This window comes from Octopus bimaculoides, chromosome 1, assembly GCF_001194135.2.
Source record: "Octopus bimaculoides isolate UCB-OBI-ISO-001 chromosome 1, ASM119413v2, whole genome shotgun sequence".
Taxonomy (NCBI): Eukaryota; Metazoa; Mollusca; class Cephalopoda; order Octopoda; family Octopodidae; genus Octopus; species Octopus bimaculoides.
In genome coordinates this window covers 161,336,033-161,359,150 of record NC_068981.1, presented here as the reverse complement: position 1 = coordinate 161,359,150, position 23,118 = coordinate 161,336,033, and the positions used below count along the sequence as shown (strand labels likewise).

Sequence of the window (23,118 nt, the reverse complement as noted above, 5' to 3'; positions counted from 1 at the left end):
GGGGGTTAGATGGCCTGATGTTAGGGATGATGTCAAAGAAATTGTCTGACAACCATAACTGGGTTCTCCTGTTTGTGTGACATGGTCCAGAGTCCTGTTGCCAGACATAGGGTCTTCCAGCAGCCACTCTCTTGACCCAGGGCAGCACTACCTCCTCCAAACACTTGATGTAGGCCTCTGTGTTGAATCTGAGGTCATGTGGGAAGATAAATGGATGCATAACGTTGCCATCACTACTGATCACTGCAAACACCATGATGTTGACTGGATGTTTGATTTTTTATCACACTTAGTACATGTCCTCAGATTGACACTGTCTTTAGATTGGCATCCAAACACTCTGAAATATTCATATTGGAGCTTCTGGCACAAATGCCAAGCAGTACAGCATGCCATTTCCAAATTTCTGGCAGAGTGAATTGCGTCATGGTGCTGTTTTTCTCATTGATGGTGCCCAACTGACCCTACTATACTGTGTAATCAACAAAATCTAAAGCAAACAATGCACATGTGCGAAATTGAAAATATAAAATGGCAACAATTTACCCATTGCACCCTTTGTGTGTGTGTGTGTGTGTGTGTATAGATATAGATATAGATACATAAGGTCAATATATTCGACAATTAGGTTATTAAGTATACCTCAAGCCAAAAGGCACTGCTCAACATGCTAGAAATGGTAGCCAAATTTACCTCAAATTACTATATTGTTTCAAAGAAAGGACACATTGGATAATGTAATCGTAGATATACCATGACTGAAACAAGACATGATGGTCAAAGTTGAAACTTCTTGAATCATAGGTCTGTTCAGCCAGATCTAACCTGCTGTTAAACAACTAAGTGTCCTTCAGAAACAGACTTCACTTTATTTTAGTTGGTGTGAAGTTTGTTATATTTAATATGCTTGATTCCTTCTAAAAATGATAGCTACAATTTTTTTCCATACACACATGAAAAGATGAAAAGGAAAATAAAAATATCAGCATTTTTGGTGTATTTGGTTGTGCCCACAGGGATAGATAATTTATTTATTTGTCTCTGTTTACAAATATGAACATCTGCATATACTTGGAATGTGTTGGTTGATTTATTCTATTTAATACTTTTGAAAATGACTGAATTGAAGATACCAGAGTGCCTTGCTAAAAGTTATATGTTATCCTAGACAATGTCCAACAAATAGTTCTCTTCAGTTTTTGCAGTCACACATTGAAGTCAGTGGGATATGCTCATTCAGAATTATTACACTTTAATGACAAAGGAAAATAGAATAATCAAGTAAAGTGATTCTGATGTTGCACTCAATACCTACCACACTTAACGTATAGACTCTTGGAAATAATTCTAACTTTGACACAAGGCTAGCAGTCTTGAGGGGAAGGGAAATTTTATTACATCGACCCCAGTGCTTACTGATACCTTAACAACTCCAAAAGGATGAAAGACAAATTTGACCTTGGTAGGGTTTGAACTCAGAACATAACGAACTAGATGTAATGGCATCTAACAAATCTTAGCCACAGATTTTGAGAAAGGGTATAGTCAATGTGAAGGCATGTGGAGACAAACATGCACACACACACCACACACACACACACACACACACACACACCACACACACACACACACACACATGGTGGGCTGGTTACCAAATTTTACTTTTAAGACTTTGTTCAACTACAACATTCCATAATGAACTAAAGTATTTGTTTATCTTATTTCACACTCAAGTAAAATCAACAAACATCAAACACATATAATTTTTGCTTCATTGCATATAATTAGTAGTATTCATTTATTTGTAATTATTATTTGAATTAACTGTGATGAAGCAGTGCCATGCTCAAAGGTACTTCCATCCTTTTGTACATCCATGATTGCCACTAGCAAGTGTGGCTATACAATAAAATAGGAGAGTATTATTTGGAGAAGATTTGACTACTGCCACTAGCAGATTGAATGACCATGTAGAGCCTCTCAAATGTAAGAGATGGAAGTTATGTGTAAAAATTGTAATCTGTAATAAATGAAACCAAGTGGTCTTGCTTCATCAGTGGCATTTTGTACTTTTGTATGTGTGTGTGCGTGATCCTCATCATTGTTTTCACACCTACTATTCTATGCTTGCATGGGTCAGATGAGTGTACAATGGGGAAGAGTTTTTCTGTAGTTGGATAAACCTCTTCCTGTTGCCACCTCCTACTTATTTGCAAGCAAGGTAATAATCTCCGAGCTCTGAACAACAAACAACCTGGATGTGATGTCATGACTGAATGCAAAGGAGATATGAACAGACTCACAGAAGCACACACACACACACACACTTATCACATGCATACACGTACATTCTTAACCAATGTCTTTCAATTTTCTCTGTTCCAAATGCACTAGAACGAAATTTTGGTCAGCAAAGGGCTGTAGTAGAAAACACTGGCTAAATGTCATGCAGTAGCACTGAACCTGAAACCATAAGGCCATGCTTGCATCTTTATATCTAAATATGTATGTATGTGTGTGTGTGTGTATCATCATCGTTTAACATCTGCTTTCCATGCTAGCATGGGTTGGACGATTTGACTGAGGACTGGCAAACCAGAAGGCTAAGGGAAATGAAGAATCTGAACATTCAAACTTTATGTTTATTTACAGTTGGTTTATTCATCATAATTGTCCAACATGTGTTTCAATCATATTAATTGTATATTGTTGCATATTTATATGCTGCGGTTACAATCTCTTCAGGGTGTATAAATATGACAGTGTTCGAAAATGAACTTTCCTCCATTATTAGTTTGAATTAGGTTTTTTTTTTTTTTTTGTTTTTTTTTGTTGTTAACCATAACATCCATCAATGAGCTGTTGTTCAAATTCTTCATTCTCCTTATTATCAATACTGTACTTTACACTAAGTGGCCAAGAAATAAACTGTAACTTCAGCGGGAGTTAAAGGAAATTCACCATAAAATGCACCATCTGATGGAACGAGCCTTGGCAATTTACATAGAGAAATTCAGTATCTGCACAGGCCAGATATGTCCAGTTTAAATTTAGTTTAAATACAAAAATTTTAATCTTTTTGTCCACTTTGGCATATGTTTGGTATCATATGTTTTAGTATTATTGTTAGACAAAGGGAAGGTGGCAAGCTGGCTGGACGAAATGCTTAGTGGTATTTTGCCCATTGCTATGTTCTGAGTTCAAAGGCAAAATTTGAAACCATTATTAGACAAAGGGAACTTGACATAAATTGGGTTGTAATGATGATAAAGGAGACTGTCAATTATATAGTTACAAGGTTTATAATTACTCCAACATTTCAAAGACAGTGGCTTGTTGAATGGTAAAGAAATAAAGTAATGAAAAGATAAGATATAGGTGGGAGAAAAAACACAAGGAGGTAAGTTGTATATGAGGAGTTATAGAATTTAGATAAGATTTTGAACTTGGAGCCACAGAAAACTGGAATAAATATTGGTTTCAAAGTTTGGCTCAGGGCCAGAAATTTGGGGGAAGGGGCTAAGTCAATTACATCAACCCCAGTACTCAATTGGTACTTATTTTATTGAACCCCCTAAAGGATGAAAGGCAAAATCGACCTCAGTAGAATTTGAACTCACGAACGTGCAGATGGACAAAATGCCACTAAGCAGTTTGCCTGGCATGCTAACGATTCTGCCAGCTCACCACTCTCTAGACACATATTGTCATGCATTTTATCCACTGCTCTGACAAATCTGTTAACAAATGATGGCTTATTGAATTGTGAAGAAAGCAAAATACAGGTGAGAAATAGCATGAGAGAAGCTGTTGTAGAAGGGGTTGTAGAAGAATCTAGACAAGTAGATTTTGAACTTGGAGTCGCAACACACTAGAACAAGTACTGTCAGCCTTTCTGTCCAACACTCTAACAAATCTGTTGACTGTCTGGATCTGTATTGATTTTTGATTTGTATTTTGCTCTTCATATTTCTGCATGCGTGTGTAATTCTGTAGAAGCTGGTTGTCTTATCAACTAATGCTTTTCTTTTTGTGTGTGTGTGTGTGTGTGTGTGTGATGTTCAGTATTATAATATACTGTGTAGCAATAGCTCCTTGTAAAAATGCATTCTTAGTCAACAAGAAATTGTCAGCTTGTGTATTTGATATAACAGTTTGTGTCATGAAGTCTATAACTTTCCATGTTTACATTGAAATTTGTGATATTACATTGGTTGTCTGATGCCTTCTATGGCTTCCATATTTTTGGTTTCATGTTGATGAAAAAGTTTGAAATTCTGCTATTTTTGCAATATGTTCTCAATGTTTGTTGTTCTCAATGTTTGTTGTTAGATATTATACACCTATTCAATTTTGATGAATTTTTTTTTTTATTTAAGTGCTTATTTATTTTTTTCATAACTAGAGTTATTTGGTTTGTGTAATATGTGTGTAGTTTCATAAAGAAGAATAAATTTGAACATAGCTATCTTCAATATATATTTATATATTATACACATTGTGTGCATATGTAAATGTGTGTGTGTGTGTGTGTATCTATATATAACTCTCACTTTGCTGACATCCCCGCAACACATAAGTTTGCACAGTCTTCATAAGCCATTCACCTACATTTAGTTTTCTTAGCGATTACAAGATTAGTGTGTGGTACCTGTCAAGGGGATTCTCCAAATCAATATATGCCTAATCTTGCTCTTAGCCAAGAACTTCTGCAATTATCTTACTAAAAAGAGTACATTAGCAGCCCCCAACCTTCCTGGCTTAAATTCAACCTGCATCTGCTCTAAACTAATTTCACTCCAAATAAGCTGTGCTATAACTCTTTCTATAACTTTCATATCTTAAGTCTATTAATTTGATGCCTCTGTAGTTTATGCTTTATAAAACACATGTTTCAGCAAATTAATTCCAGGATCACAGTATTGCTTGTTCTAAAGTTTTATAATCTTATAAATTCACCTCTTCAGTATTTAACGAAAGATTATATATATATATATATATATATATATATAATTAATTATATGTATTTATTCTATCCTAATAAATAATAATTCTGATAGAATAAATGGGTTAATAGAAACCAAGGTAGCAAAGATCACAAAATAACTGTGGTGTAATTCCTGTTGGTGAGGCAGAAACTCCTTGATATTTTGGGTATTTGAGTATATTTAAAAATTTAAGGAATGGAGAAAACGCATGTTGTAACTGCATACTTTATTCCGACATATGTTTCGAAGAATTACAATTTATGCGATCCATGGGAATCAGCATGTCTCAGAATGTTCTAACAAAAGTCTAAAGAGATTTTGACTCTATCATTTGTTTGAAGCAAATTATTTCCTTTTAGAAGAAATTGCAGTCCCTCAGAAAATTACTACAGATAAACTCTTTCAACTATACGATACAAATTGATCGTGTATAAACATATATATATATATATATATAGGTTATATTATATATTTTCTTACATCTGTAAACTGACTTATTAATGAACACCATTATTTATAATCTCCTCCCTGATGAGATTGATACATTATTCCACATTATTTTTCCTCCCAGATTAATTTTAATGTATCAATCGAAACATATGTTGGCAATATAAATGATTTAAATAACATCTTGTGCATTTGTCTCCATTTTCCATTTGTCCTATATGTAAGTTATATATGCTACACTCGTACATTTAAAAACCAATTTTGTCAGATACCTTGGCACAAAACTCAAAACCCTTGAATAATTTGTATACTATTTTCAGTTAATAAAAGGTTATATTATTTTGCTTTATTTCTCTTTCTCGTGTTTGTAAAACCAAATATGTATAGGGAGGGGTGCATACAAACGTACCCTTACACATTCCAGTAGAAACTAATGTGATGAGTATCACAGATGCTGTATAGGATTTTTTTGTCTTCTTTTTACTTTTCAATAAATATTTGATATGGTTTGGGGGTTTTGATTTTGGGCCATGATGAGAATTGCCCACCACTACCACCAAAAGTGAACATTTTGTTTTCTTCATTAAACTATATTTATATATATATGTATATATGTGTGTGTGTGTGTTTAATAATTATTCTTTCTATTTCTGTTACAGACTCCAGAGAGAGTTAGCAGAAATCACTGTGGACCCACCTCCAAACTGCAGGTAAAATATATCTTTTTCGCTAGCTATTTTGCTCTCTCTCTATCTATCTATCTATCTATCTATCTATCTCTCAATCAGGGTGACTGGCACTACTGCAAGCTACTAGATGGTTGATAGTTCATTTTTTTATTATCTATATTTACTTTGTTTTTTTTACCTTTCAGAAAGGGGGAGAAAAAATCCCATTTGTAGTATTTTTAAAACGGTAATTTGTATACATTCTTGATTGAATAATCAATACGCTATCATTATTCACCATCTTGCAACAGCCTGTAGAAAAATTGCAAGATCAATATCTAAATGTATATAAATCATCAGTAGCTGCTTCATTTTTGTTTTTTAATTACTTCTTTTTATTATTAGGTATATTAGCAATATAATCACCTATTTTTGTTATAATTTAACTTTATAGATTAATGGCTAAATGTTATCTAGCAAACAAACTGTGTCTCTGTGTTTATGTGAATCAGTGAGGTGATAGCAATTCATTGTAAGCGACACTTTTACTCTAGATATATACATACATATTCACCATCCCTCCATCTTCTTTACTGATGCTTAGATACCACAGAATATATATATATATATATATACACATACATAGATGCTTTTTATTACTGGTTTCACTCTTTTGAAATTTGACTATACAGAGACACTGTCTTTGAATGGTTTTAGTCTTATACTTTCCTTGACATTTATTTTATCCGCCATTAGGTGAATAAATAAGTTCCTTATGAAAAGTACAAAATGCAAAGTTGACCTAGACATAGATACCTCACTCATATAGAACCAAATCCCATAAAGAATTTTTATGCAATCAATTCTACCATCCTATATACATGTATGTATGTATATATACACCTTTACATATTACTACATATTCATTAACAAGAATACTATTGACAGTGACTTTGAAGTTTCAAGCAGCTTAACCATTGTCCAATAATGGCTTATTATGCTCTACAAAAGTAACCTGGATTTTATCTTCTCCATTCCTTAAATCTGGATTTTTATTTTCATACACAGCAACCCATGCTACTAACCGTGAACTGTAAAACAACTTTTTTTTCAGCTTATCCAACTTCCATATGAGAAAAATTTACAGCCTTCTATGTGAATAAACCACTATTGTTCCTGAAAGCTGTCTTCAAGGATTAACATTAGAAAATAAAAGGGATTAATAAAAAAAAAAAAAGAGAAAGAGAGAGATAATAAGTATAATGTACTCAAAACTGTGATAAATAATTTAGAAAACAGTTAACATTTGTTATGGATTATAGTATAAAAAAGATTGTTTTAAAATTAGAGATCCAAACAATATCAGATTATACAACTGTTTGCAAGTATGACATGTATTATATTCAAATATTCAGGACATAGATCTAGAAATGTAACTACATTTCCAATTTCCAGTTGAGTGCTTAATAATAAGGACATCTAACTGTAAAAATAGTTACTCTGGTAAAAAATAGAACATTCAATATTTGTTGGGGGAAGGGGACCATTTGACTGCTATATTTAAACTGCCTAATTTTCTGTTCAACATACAAATCTTTTGTGGAGTTGCACATGGCCAAGGGGATAGAGAATTTGTCTTTTTGACTTCATTTTCTTTTATTCTTTTACTTCTTCTGGTTACTGGAAATACAACCATGCTGGGGTTTCACCATCATATCTCATTACTGGCACAAAAACAAGAACCTATCTAGCTCTGTGATTTTAGTTAGTGATAGAAAAACTAACAAAAAATAAGGCATTCTCCTCCCTATCTATAGCTATGAATGTAAAGCAGCAAGATATAGGTATTTAATATATTTAGAGACAAGTTCTTTTTAATAAATATTTCTAAATAAAGGAAGGTTATGATTTTTAAGAATGACTCCTTTTTAAGAAATGGAATTCTTTTTTTCTTTCTAATATTTACACACTCACCATGTTTCAAAGGTTTGATCACCCATTGTCATCAGGTGTTTTATTCCTAGTTCTTGACTAAATTCAAATTTAGAATCTTTATTTCTCAACAATGGGTAATAATGCCTGTGTCAGTGACCTAGTACAGTGTTTCTAAAAGTGGAGTCTAATAAAGAATTTTGGGTTCCGTCAAGTTATCAATGTATTTTTTTATATAAATACTTTCTCTAAAATAATTTTTGTTCCATTTAATATTTTATTGATATTAGGATGGCAGGGATTGTGTATATAATGTAAGTAGGAGTTCTGTGCTTTTTAGAAAATTATGTGTTCTGCAACAAAAGAAGTTTGGGAACCATTGACCTAGTGTATTAAAACATTGTTATACTTAGTTTAGAAATAATGGTTCCTAGTTCTAATCTAGTCTGCTACCTGATAGATCAGTTTGATCTATCATCAACAGACATCTTATACCTGTTGATGATTAGATTAACCAAACTGATTTAAACATAGTTTTGATGTAATTATTGAAAAAAAAAGTCTTTTAATTCTAATGATACAATTTTGTCCTGAACAAGGCATGAGACTACTGTAGCATAAGGGACTACAAAGAAGAAAAAGAATGAGCTTACAAATTCAAAAGATGTTAATTGACTGATATCTTAAAGGACTGAATATCATAAACCTGAAAGTTCATCAGAACAATGACTATGGAAATATTTTCAGAAAAGACACAAATGCATTTTGAGGATTAACTAAAGGCTCCAACCAAGTAGAAAGAAGAAAACTCACCATGTTAACAATTTGATTCTAAATTCGATCAAGTAAGTTAAGACACTCACAAGTGGCAATAGCTTAAAGATGATGATGGCAGTGTTGAAGAGAAGCCTTGTAGAGACACAAAATATTCTTAAGTATAAGAACTTGATGAACAAAGAGGAATCCAACCTTCTTGACATGGCAATGAACTGAAGATCTTTGGTCAAAGTCAAGCATTATTATAAAATCTGAAAAATTATAATCTCATATAACAACTTAGACAAATTTAGCCAATATCTTTCTTCCATCATATTTCATCATCGGAAAGGAACAGGAAGAACTAGTTCTTTGTTATCTTCATTTTCTAGAGAAAACCTTATACTGTTTTGGTTATTACACTGTGTGAAGCTAGCCCTGTGACCATGAAAACATATATTTCTTCTACCATGCTTTTTTGGCAGATTCGCAGACATAATTTGTCTCTACAACTATTATTACTCATACATACATACATCATATGTGTGTTTGTGAGTGTGGCCAAGCAGTCTGAGATTGTATTTAGCCTATTAATCTTTTAGTGTGTGGAATTATTTACTTTCCCTCCTGAATTGGCATTCCTTTTATCTATTAACCTAAAACTTCCAGCCTGGAGTTGAAAAAGATAAATTGTTGCAAATAATGAAATATGTGATATAAAATATAGATGGAATCTTGTGATAATCTTGTGATCTTACTTTTAACTTTGCTCTCTCTCCTCCTGTATTCTCCACAAAACATCCTAGTCATAGTACCATAGAGCAAGTGGTAAACTTCCAGCTAACGAAATTCATGAGCTGATTTCAGTTCTCAGCTCAAGCCAATGCAGTTCACTTTTGTTGTTTTTAATGTTCTTGGAAAGGATACGAGTGTTACGCAAACTAAGTTCTCTCCGTTTTACTCTATAAATATGTACCTTTTCAAAGGAGCCTCTCGGTGGTTGCTTGATTTGCTAGAAAGGCTCAGGTATTCTGGGTGATATAATTCTAGTTACATAATGTATGAAAAAAGAAAGTAGGATGATCATGATTGCCATACTTTTGAGCACAGGTCTGTTTGATCAGAGCAGACTTAGAGTTAAACAATACACGTGGTTTTCTACCTTTGTTTCATGGTTTATCTATTTCTTTACATAATAATAGTGAATGTTAATATTGTTGATGTAATTGAGAAAGGCTTAGACATCATGTAGTATTTCTCCTCACCTATAAATTCACGGTATTGTGTGTGCCTCACTTACAAGAAAATACATCTGTAGCTGAAGCTACAAAGGCCATGGATACTGACTCTACTCCTTTCACCTATTGTAGATGTTTTACAGTAAATAACTTGAGAAAACAATTGTTTGTAAATTAACAGGATTTATTTCTTCAATTAAGAAATTCACAGACATTGTTAAGTTTGTATGATGTGAGAGAAAATTGTAAATGAGGTCGAGTAATTAGATAGTTGAGTAAGAGCAAGTAATTAGCATAAATTGACTTTAGATGAGATGAAACTTACTAGGATAGAATTAAGAATTAGCAAATTTAACATGTATCAAATGAAATAGACACATGATATAGTTAAGATCATTAATATTAATTAAACATTTTTCTATTTAACTTTAATTCTTTGGCAAGCATTGCTTTTCTGTTATTTCTATTACATTTTTGAGATTGTGTTGTTGCTGGTTTCAACATCTTATGAACTAAAATGTCTTTCATCCTTGAACGATGAACATGTGGTGGTTTTGTGTTTGATGCAAAAGCCGTGATTGCTGTGCTTCTGGCCAGACCAAATCATAACCCAACAATCTTTCACTACAAGGATCTTAAACATTCTATGAAAAAGAATGATGGTGTGTCTTATTCCTGACAATCTTTCCGGCCTTAACAGCTACACTTTGTCACCCTCATTTCTAACATCCCAAAGGTGATAGATTTGGTCATAATCTCTTTTATCATCTGGAGTCTCAGTCACCACCAGTCTGTTTTTCATAGAGCTAGGTCTACCAGAATCTTTGCTTTCCTATGTCACCTTTCAGGACTCTAACAAACGTATTTTTGTTGCCCACCAGTGTTACTTTATAACTATTTCTCAACTCTTGGATCATAATTTTCTTCTTTGACAGGTAAACTCTGGTTATTCCCTAAACTTTGGTATACCTGTAACACTCTTCCTTCTTTACATTTCTAACAATTTATTTAATAATTATTTTCCATTCCTATTTAACCTTCTGCACACAAGTATCAAGCACATGCAACTTATATATTTTATGACTTACTTGCTCTGCTTCCAAGAAAGTGGGTAATAAAAATACACTTTGAAAGGGACATGACAACCTACTTTCTTTTCAACAGCGCAAAGACACAGTTGCTAGACACACCAAGGAAATTATTTCCCACAATACTCTCCTCCTTACTCATGAACAAAACACAGTTAAATCCTTATCCACATCACTACAAATGTTATGTGAGATAGCTGTTATCTCTATTAGCAATATCTCATTATATTACAGAAACTACATCAGAAATGCTAGACTTTCTCTACAAAGGTAGAAAATACAAATCTGATGAGTTGTCCTTTTAAAAATTTCAAGTGCAGCATATATTAGAGTATTGCTGCTGCTACAAGTAAAAGCATCTTAGATGCCTATATTTGGCTATCTATTATAGACAAAAATTTGTAATATGGGAGTCCCCATATTACAAATATACAATAGAAGCATTAACAGACTCATTGTAGGATTATAATTAATTATCCTTCCACATAAGAGTAACTTTCATGTATTAATTTTTTTCATAAATTAAATTTCCAACACAAAGCAATCACACTGAACATAATTCACAAAACACTCTTATCAATGTAGCTCCCTTTCATCCCTAAATAAATCCTCTTGCTAACCCTGCTCACATAACACCTATATGCCCTGTAGAAGAATAAGCAATTAATTTTTATGTTATATATATATTATACAATCTTTTAATATTTTTTCAATATATAGTTAATGGCCTCTGCTCCTCCAACAGGCAAGTTAATACTTTCTTCCTAGTCCAGTCACAACATTCATCTCACCTCTTCTAATCACTCTCCAAATACCACAATAAACATATTGCTTAATTATTTATCCTTAGAACTGTAAATATAAAATAGCAATGGTAAGGAAAGCTAATGGAGTTCTACAAATGCCTAAAAGAATAAACAGGATGTTCATGGTTGGTGGTCTGTTGGATTAAGGCTGATCAGTGGCCAAGTGATAATAACCATCCTTATTTATACACCAATCATTTTTCTTTTTCCTTCCTTTTCAACAACACATCACTCATTTCAGAAGCATAATCTTCAGTAACTGGACCATGTTATGAGGTCACTAAAGAGACCTCTGGATGATCATTCAAACTGCTAAATAAAAAGCAGCTTCAAATTACAACTTACTTTTTGAAAAAAAAAAAAAAAATCAGAAGTCTTTGGATAATGTTGTCCTGGATATACTATATCTGGAGGGGTGGGAAAAGGCAAGTCATATTGTAACATCAGCTTTGTTCAGTTCTGCTTCTTTGAATGACAACAGTTTTGTTTTAGTTACAGGTTTTTTTCATCCTAGTGATATACCCAATGTGTGTCGGCTTGAAACCTCCCATAGTTAATATTCATTTTAGCATTGTTCTGAGTCTAGTCAGGTTTTCATAGTAAATTTGGATAACTTAATGTAAGCTGCTATTTGTCTTTGTTTCTTTAGTAAAAATTGATGTACTGCAATCTGCTGGTATGACAAGTGAGATTATATTGTTGCATTATTTATTCTATTATGAAATCATCAATTATATTATTAAACCTGAACTAAACCCTGGATCTTAAAAAAAAGACACATGAGTTTTATGAATTGTTTACATTATATATTACAGCATAATATGTCTCTTGAACAAACAGATAACTAGAATGAACCAATCTCTGTTATTCCATTTGCTGAAAAAAAAATTAAATCTCTCTCTTCTCATACTCTACCATTCTAAAATAAAAAGGAATAATGAAGGTCTAGATATATTGTACCTTCAAAAAAAAGGATGGTCAAAGAATGCTTTTGGCAATGCATCTGTTCGTTACCAGAATCCAGTGATGCCTATTGTAATTTAATTAATCATCTTTATCTTGTGGTTTTCTTGTTATCCCTTGTATGTTAACCATACTATCATCATCATTCAACATCTGTTTTTCATACTGGTAAGAGTTGGATGATTTGACAAGATCTAGCAAACTGCAGGGCTGTATGAAGCTCCAATGTCGGCTTAGGCCTCATTGTTGTGGCTGCATGACCACCTTAACACCAGCATGCTGAGTAACTTGCCACACAAGAAAAGAACAACAAAAAGCCTGGTATTGAGAGGCTAAGGTCCCATAAGAGGGACAAGCCCTGGTGTTTTGCTATAGAGAAGCCTCATGGCTACCCTGTATTATATAAAGGTGAGTGAGAATAGCTAGGAAGAAGATAAAGACAGTGTGCAGGAGTAAACTGTCAAGGTACAAGAAGATAAGCCTATGAGAAGATAGCTAGACAGTGGATCTAGTGTGGTGGGAAGGATTGAGTAGTTTCATAAGAATGTGGTGAGATGTAGTCCATTGACTATTGAGGTACATCTAGGTACCTCATACTACTACCAGTATTCTGTTCTAGCATATCTATTATATATTATCATTATTATTTAACATCCACTTCCATGGGTCTGATTGAATTTGTTGAGGCAGATTATTCTATGGTCAGATGCCCTTCCTGTCACTTTCCCTCACCTGTTTCCAAGTAAAGTAATATTTTCCCATAGCATGGCATGTTTTTCATAGAAGACTGGAAACAAACAACCTTGCTTGTATGATGATTATACTCATTTGCAACCATCATGCACTGTCAAAGCAAGAGTACACACAAACACACACACGCACACACATGCTTCTTTCTGTTTCTATCTGCCAAATCCATTCACAAGGCTTTGGTCAGCCCATAGAAGACACCTGCTCGAGGTGCCATGCAATAGGACTGATCCCAAGACTACATGGTAGGGAAGCAAGCTTCTCAAACACACACCCACACCAGCACCACTACAAATATCCTATTCTCTTCTGTTTTTGCCTATATCAGAAGTGTGACTTTTTCTGTTTCCTTTTTTTTTTTTCACCCATGACCAAATTTTACTTTTATTTCCTATTATTTGAAAAGCATTGTAAACATCGAGTAATTTACAGATTCCAACCATACTAAGCTTAAATATAATTTAAAGACAAAAACAATAACATGCAAAGCAGAAACATTATGAATAACAAAGCTGGAGAGCAATTGTTGTTTTTGTTATCTGTCTTCCTGTTTTTGACCTTGATGTATATATAAATATTTGTTAGGGTCATTGGCCTTAAAATGAAATCATGTTCTTTAACCAGTTTTGTGAGCTGTTATTCTTGATCATCTGCCATTATAGCAGCAGCTAAGTATGCATGCAGCCTGTCAGTAACGTTGAAATTATTTCCAAATGGTAAACCAGTCTTTTAATCTTCCACTTTTGTGTTTTAGTCATTGGACTGTGGCCATGCTGGAGCACCACCTTGCAGGGTTTTAGTCAAACAAATTGACTCTAGTTCTTTCTTTCTTGTCTTCAGTATGGAACTTACTCTATTAGTTTCTTTTGCTGAACTGCTAAGTTACAGTGATATAAACTATAAACAAGCAACACCAGTTGTCAAGCAGCTGTTGGAGACAAGCACAAAAGACATATGTTTGTGTGTGAGACTGGCTTTCACACAGTCCCTGTCAACCAAATTCACTCACAAGGTTTTTTTCAACCCAGGGCTATAGTAGAAGACACTTGCCCAAGGCGCCACACAGTGGGACTGAACCTGAAACCACATGTTTGCAAAACAAGTTTCTTGGTCACATAGTCCTATCTGCACCTTTCTCATATAAACATATTTCTTTGCTAAAGTGGAATTGGCCATAGTACACTTAAGTGTTTTATCATCCTTTTAGGAGTCAAATCAATGAACGAGTCCCTGTACATCAGTATGATTACTGAACCTTTGAGAAATAGCTGCTAGGTTTCCCTTAAACTATATATACTGTCTTGGTAAAATATGCTGTATATAATTTAAATTGAAGGCATTTGGTCTAATGATTAAAATGTTGCACTGTTGAACTTAGGATTGTAGTTTCAATTCAACATCGGTTGGTGTGTTGTGTTCTTGAGCAAACCATTTCATGTTACTCCAGCCCACTCAACTGTAAATGAGTTCTCACAATAGCTGGGCAGTTAATTTTGCAATAGGCCAGCATCCCATTCAGGAATGTGGAATGTTGTATTCTCAGTCACTTGTAACCAAGGAAGCTAGTTTAAGCTCTGGCCATACGGGTCCTGGGGCTCATGGCAGACCTAAGATAATTTAGACAGATGCAAAAAGTGAATTAGTACAAGCTGAAAAGTCTTTGATCAAGGGTCTTCTCAGCCAAAAAAAAAAAATTGGGCTTAAACAACAAGCAAAGGAAAAGTTCTGATTTGTGAAAATGAGGAGGAACAAGAAAGGAATTTTTTTTTTTTGTAAATCTGCTTTTTATCTATTGCTTGTCCTAATTCTCAAATTGAAAACAACTTTTGTTCTTTTTGTTGTCATCATTATCAATGGTGTGGGATGGAGTCAGGAGCTCTTATGTCTTCCACAATGATTACCATCACATTCACCACTATTACTACTACTACTACTGCTACTGCCATGTTTTCATGCTAGATAGTTCAGGAGATGTTGTAGGTATGACATTTGTATATTATTTGGATCAGTTGTATTCATAGCTGGATGGTATTCTTTCCTAACAATCATCCAGCTTGGAAGGAGTGAAATTTCTTGACAGTCATAAGCCCTGCAGCCTGTGGAAAGAAATTATGAACTTTTCTCTGGTGTACATCCTATTGGCTGCATTGAAGTTAGCCTATTAAGTCTATGACTTTAACTTCATAGCCATGGTATCTCTTAACAAAAAAATAATATTATTTTATTATTATTATTATTAAAAAGGGTAAAGGCCCCCTTTGGTCATTATTGATCATGGGATTGCACCTAGAAGTTCCCCTTCTGAGGCACAAGTCTGGGCAAGGTGGTTTATGGAAGACCAGTAGTCACCCATGCATACCAGCCTCCCATCTCCATGACAACAATGTTATCCCAAGTGAAAGGTAAAAGCCGATACAACTTGGCACCAGTGATGTCCAACTCATTTCTACAGCTGAGTGAACTAGAGCAGCATGAAATGAAGTGTCTTGCTCAAGAACATAGCACACAGCCCAGTCCGGGAATCGAACTCACTACCTCATGGTTGTGAGCCCGACAGAATTATGGTGAAGACCTATTATTATTGTTAGGATTCCACCAAAAGTTGACTTTGTCTTTCATCCTTTCAAGGTTGATAAATTAAGTACCAGTCGAACACTGGGGTCAATGTGATCAACTAGTTCTCCCACCCCTCAATTTTAATCCTTGCGCCTATAGTAGAAAAGATTACTATTATTATTAGGTTAGTGATCATTAGCTTATCAAACAAATGCTTAGTGGCATTTTCTATCAACTCTGCCATGGCTGACCTTACCATTCATCCTTTCAAGGGCAGTAAAATTAAGTACCAGTCAAATGCTGGTGACAGTGTATTCAACTCCACTCAAAACTGCAGGCCTTGTACCAAAATTAGAAAGAACCATTATTATCATGATTATTATACTTGTTTTACATTCTGTAGAGCATGGTGCTCTAAGGAAGATATCTCTTAACTGTGCTACAGCGATGATATCACTTAATTGACAGCACTCACTACTGTCTGTGAGCTGTTCCCAGTAGAATGATTTTCTGAGTTGCATTGATATTGATGTTGTTCATGATCTGGTTGGTGAACTTTTCTATTCTCTTCTTCATGTCCTACAGTTTTAAAGTTTTAATGACCATTGGCATTATTTTGATCTTCATACACCATGTCTTGTTGATTTTAATCTCCAGGTCTTTGTACTTGGTCTGTTTCTCTAAGTTTCTTCCGGTTGGTATTGCTTTATCAGTAAGTATGCACTTCTTATCCTTCCTGTCCTTGAGAACTATGACAGGCTTGTTGACTTTTTACATCGCCAATAATATTGTTTTCATTGTCATTATTATTTCATTTGCATTTGTCACATCACTGAAACCTTGCAATTTGAGTTCACTTATATATCTTAAATTGCATCTTGTAAACAATAGTACTGTTGGTTATAGGTTTTCAGCAGTGCTTACAGTGACACAGGCATTGTCTCCCCTGATGCATAACAAACATCCTTTAAGATTTTTGATCATAGACAAGTCTTTTTTTTTTTTGTTTTTGCCAATATATTAATACATTAAAGTTGGCAAGCTGGCTGAATTGTTAGCATGCCGGGCGAAATGCTTAGTAGTATTTTGTCTGCCATTATGTTATGAGTTCAAATTCCGTCAAGGTTGACTTTGCCTTTCATCTTTTCAGGGTCGATTAAATAAGTACCAGTTACGCACTGGGGTCAATGTAATCGACTTAATCCCTTTGTCTGTCCTTGTTTGTCCCCTCTATGTTTAGCCCCCTGTGGGCAATAAAGAAATAAATATATTAATACATCAATGGAAAATATATACACACGGATACCCATGTATACAATCATACAATGAGCTTCTGCACTGATCTCATCTACCAAATTCAAGAGGATATGTCAAAAGAGGCCCAGTGTTACCAATGAATTTGGAGCATGCTTAAACATGCCATGCCAAAATCCTTGCAATAATATCACTTAATTTTCTTGTCTCACTCTATAGTGCTTTGAAGCAGCTCACAATGAATTTCCCCATAATCATCAAGTAGATGAGAAAAAATGGCGTATTGAACATTCAACTCCTTATTTTGGGAATTCAAATTTACTGCAGACATTTTGCTGTCTTTCCAGACAGAACAATGAACTTGACATAACCTCAATTTACCTTGCTGTTGGTTGTAAATAAGCACCTAATCATTTGGAATACTATCTGCAATAGAATGGGGTTTCATACTGGAGATTGTGTTGCGTTTTCACTTCATGTCATCAAACTAGAGCTAAGCAGGCTTAATTCCAAGGGTCTCTGGATGTTTATGATACAATTATACAAACTTCAATGGAAAAAGGCAAATATTGGGAAACCATCACTATTTAGTATTTTTAAAAGCAAAGAGATGGCATTTGTGATGTTCATTATATTCCTAAGGGCATAATCAAAGTAGCAGAAGTGATTCTGCAAGAAATTGATAACAGATTGCAAATTTAATTTTCCATGAGTTTTTCTCCACTCAACTTCTCATCACTTGACTGCCTTCTTTGCAATGAATTCTTGAATTCTTGTTTGATGCACACAATAGTTCATGATAATAAAGACAGACAAAATGGAATCGAGTGATAAATATGCTTTTCTCCAGGCATGAGTGGTTAAATGGCTAACATTACAGGAATCAGAACTTGTCATGTTAATCTCTTTAGCAGTCAGATTATTCTGTCAAATGCAATGCTTATTTATTCACGTTGTTTTGAATTAATCATACATTGTCCTATAGCCATCAAAATTTCGATAGCATGATAGTTTATTTTTAGAATGGCAATATAGCATGAGTGTAAGAGGTTGGATCTGGCCATTTTGAACATAAAACTGGTAGAATGTTTTGGCTGGATATGGCCAGTTTAAATGCTAAAGTGTTATATACTCACAACACTCATATTCATTAACTCTTTTGTTACCAACCTACCTGAAAACACCACTGTTTTGTGACACAAACTTCCACTTTTAAAGTGACCCAAATGAAAATAAGTTTATCGTTATTTTCAAGATTAATTGAGAGAAAAGTTGTGTACATCACCCACAACCGCAATGCAATTTAGTTTGTTCATAACTTGTCACTGTCCTCCTCTCACCCTAGCTACATTTCATTTTGATACCCTGGCCACTGACCTCCTATAAACATCCTTTTCTCTTGGTTATCTCTTTCACTCTTTATCTTTCCTGTCTCTTTCTTCAAACACATATTCTCAGCACTATCAAAAACTTATTTTTTTTTACAATGAAGAGGTTTTGCTTGAAACTTTAAACTTCTTGCCTGTCTATGACAAATCCACTTATTCAAATTTCGAAACTTTATTAACCCTTTCATGATTATACATCTGTAGAAATATATTGCTTTTGTCTCGATTAGTTTTTTGAAAATAATGAAGAATTTAATAAGGTAATTTTGTTACTATTATGCTGATTTTTGATACATCATTTGACATGTTTTGATGGAAGGTTTTAATTTAGATCCTTTTAAAACAGGAAGTTTGTCCTAGAGCCAGAGTTGGTCTCAGACAGCTTGATGTCAAAAGAGTTAAATAAAGACTGCCACTAATTTCCTCGGACTCTGGTTTCTGTTTTCTGACTGGGACACTTGTGTTTTATGATATTCATCTCATGTCTTAGTGATTCTAATAAATACAGCTATGTATTACTTCATGCAGTATGGGGTAAAAGCCCTCAGCTAATACTGAGCTGAAGACTGGTAGCAATAGAATGTGCTTACATGAGTGTGTAAACCCACACTCATACACATAAAACACACACAGTTTGAACTATTTATGTATATTTCTTTACTGAGAGAAAGTAATTTATTGTGTTGCAAATATTTGTCAGCAATAAATAAATAAATAGCTAATGTAAAATAAAAGAAAAGTTTATAACTCAGCAGGACATTCTGTGTTTTTGGTAACACAGACATAATGGGGGAGTTTAGTGAAACATTTCATCTTTCATCTCATAGCCAACACTTGCATCATTACAACATATAGTTTATCTCCTAGTCATTTACACCTGCCAAAATATATTGAAATAGACCTAAGAGATTTTGTGCTTATTAGAATGGATAACTTTCACCTTTCATCATATTTGAAAATTGACAATTTTAATTACTATATTCCTGTTGGAATTCTCAAATTTTGGCCATTTGTAAGCCATTTTGGATGTGTAAAATTTCTTCAGAATTAATAATTTTCACCAACCAAAACACGTCGAAACAGTTTCAATAAATTCTGCACTTTTTAGTATAAAATAATCCCTTTTTTAAAATTATTTTTTAATTTTTTTATTTTAATATGTTTGGAAATTGACAATTCCAATGATTCTTTGACTTTTTTAAATTTTCAAATTTTATCTTAAAAACTGCTGTTTGAACACATGAAAATTCATTTATGACTATATTAATGACTAAAACGCTGTTGTCTGGCAAGGCAGGTAAAGGAAAACTATTTTAAAATTCAGAACACTTGGTGAGATGCTAATATAATATTACAGGTTTTTCATTTTCTTCCATGACTAAACCTGGAATCTCTAATAGTAACAAGTAAAAATAGCACCGACAGAAACAAATCAATCCATATTTATAGCTTACATAATTCATCAGATCATTCCATATTGGCATTAAATTCTGATTAAATTAGATTTACATCTAGATTTAAGCTTGATTTTATCACTTAGACAAACATCCATTATCTCTATTTCTGAATTATTTATTTTTATGTGATGATGATGATGATGATGATATGAATGAATTAACTTCTTAAGATTTTCAAAGTAATGTGATATTCCACATAAAGTGATATTAGACATAAGCTTTGTTCTCTTTTATGCCTCAAATCCTTACATTTCACATCTAATATTATCATTCCATATCTGCTTTCATTGATAGTTTGAGTTGAATGGTTTAACAGGATTTGATGGAGCAGAGGGCCATCTCTTGCTGCACTGTCTTAGCTATGCTTGGCTCCTATGGCTTGATGCTCTTCTAAACACTAAGCACTTTACAGCATTATTGGGTGCATTTCTTTTTTTGTGGCACCAACACTATAGAGGATATCTTACCATCAGTAAGGCTAAGCAGTCCTCTGAACCTTGCTTGATTCATCAACCACTTTACAGAATGTACTGGGTGCTTTTTTTTTTTTTTTCATGCCACTAGCACTAGTGAGACTGCCTTGTAACTCACAGGGTGAAAAAGGAAATAGATAGTGATGACTTTAAGGTAAGGTGATAGAAGTTGTAGTATGCTGAGCAAAATGGATTTGTTGTTGTGAGAGGGTGATGTTGGGAGAAGTTACTGTATAATGGGAGGAATAGATCTATTGTTGTGAGGTGGTAATGGAGAGATTAACAGATGACATGGAGGAGGGGGAGAAGGAGAAAGCACCAGAGTATATTCTAAAAGTACATTATGCACTTAAAAAAAAATTAGAATTCAGTTTGTGTCATAATATTTGTTATCCCTCCCCACTTTTACATTATGCTATTACTCAGCCCTGTGTGAGCAGGCCTACATGCAAAGACATACTAGTTGTGACCAATCCACTTTTTTATTTATATTTTTAAGCTGTGTATTTAAGGGTGACAACATTATCTAACACATCTTTCATTTTTGTCAGAAGGTAGGATATGATTGTAGAGACATTTGACTTTTGTTTCAAGCAGATCAAGCTCTCTCCTTGGCTTGTTCATTTTTATGCTGTCAAAGAGTGGCTGGAACTTCATTTAGTTCTTTTCAACCTCATCTTATTAAATCTAGCTATTTACTATTTCTACCCTAAATATTTCTTGAATTACCTTTATTTTTATTAGCCATCATTTTCTCTCTATTAGATTACCAACCACACTTGTATACTAATAAATCCTAAAAGAATTGAAGCTATTGTATATGCTAGCCAAATCATCCCATCTCATCTCATCTACTTCTGCTACACTTACTGTCACATCCTCTGAACATATTAAAAATGTTGCTGGCAGCAGAGTAGATGGAATATTTTCAAACTAACAGCGATAACCATTGTGTGGCAAATATCATTGTCTCAAATGTACCACCATGCTGGATCAGATTCTTGTGTTGCTTCTATGCGTTCAGTTTGTTACTGCTTGCTAGATTATGGGTGCAAACATGGTTGTGCAGTCAAAAGGTTTGCTTTTGCAATCATGTTTGTTCAGAGTTCAATCCTTCTGAGCATCTTCTACCATAGTTACAAGTTGACTTGCAACAGAAAGACTTCAACCACAAAAACCTCATTATTCCCAAACACTGTGCTGGGATGTACTCTATTAATGATTAGTAGATGAGAAAACAATTGATATGCTTTATTTTCACTGAGCTTGCCACCAAAACTTACAAAAATAAACTGAACTAGAGAGTGTCCAGTCTATCATAGTGCACCCCATTCAATTAACTAGGCATGGCTGTCAGGTTAAGGAGGTTGCCTCCCAACTATTTGGTCTCAGGTTCAGTCCTACTACTCAGCACTTTGAGCAGGTGTCCTCTACCATAGCCCCAGGCCAACTAAAACCTTGGGAATGGTAGATGGACACTAAAAGAAGCTGGTCGTGTATGTGAGTGTGTATTTGTGTGTGTACTCTTGTCTTGACAGCATGTGATGGTTGTAAACAAGCATCACCATCATACAAGTGATGTTGTTTGTTGACAAGAAGGATATCTGACCATAGAAAATCTACCTCAATATATTCTGTCTGACCCATGCAAGCATGGAAAAGTGAGCATTAAATGATGTGAAAGTGTATGTAGATCCGCAGCTTCAGTGAGTCATGGTATATCTGGAAAATATATATATTTAGGTTACACCTAGTCATTCAACAAGCTATCTACATGCCAAAGAACAGTTTGATCAGAGGTAACCCAGGGCTTACAACCCAACAAAAGTATGTTACTTTGTCTTGTATGAATTTGACTGAAAGCTTCTGAAGAATTCAACTTCCATTAGCCTGTCACTAATTGTGACAACAGCATAGCTGGCAGTCAATTATCTATCACTAAATTCATTTCTGGTGCTTAGATTAATTTGTAAGAGTGTGTAAATAGGTGTTATAATTATTGGTTGTTACAAATCTTTGCATTTGTGAATTGCCATTACATTGTCACTGGAGATGAAGGGTGTTGACAGAAAAACAAGTATGAACATTAGTTTATAGACAGGAAGGTAGATACTGTAGGACCTTCAGCATTGTCTGTTTTCGATTTTCTTTCATTGTATTTTAATGGAAAATCTATATATTTGAAGTTATTGTATACTTATATATGCTCTTCCTGTCAGTCTTTCATCTGATTTTCATTTTCTATCTCTCTTTTCCTAATAATTGTTCATTGACCATATTTTACTTGTTTAATCTCTCTCTCTCTCTCTCTCTCTCTATATATATATATATATATATATATATATATATATATA

General features: G+C 34.0%; 1 protein-coding gene across 2 annotated transcripts in view; it reads left to right on the top strand.

Moving 5' to 3' along the window:
• LOC106884412 (ubiquitin-conjugating enzyme E2 E1) overlaps window positions 1–23,118 on the top strand; it is a 210,522-nt gene that overhangs the window by 172,445 nt on the left and 14,959 nt on the right. For both annotated transcript variants that reach the window (XM_014935773.2, XM_014935775.2), the window contains exon 3: window positions 6,095–6,145. In XM_014935773.2, coding sequence (XP_014791259.1) covers window positions 6,095–6,145 — 51 coding nt within the window. The remainder of the gene's footprint in view (window positions 1–6,094; window positions 6,146–23,118) is intronic.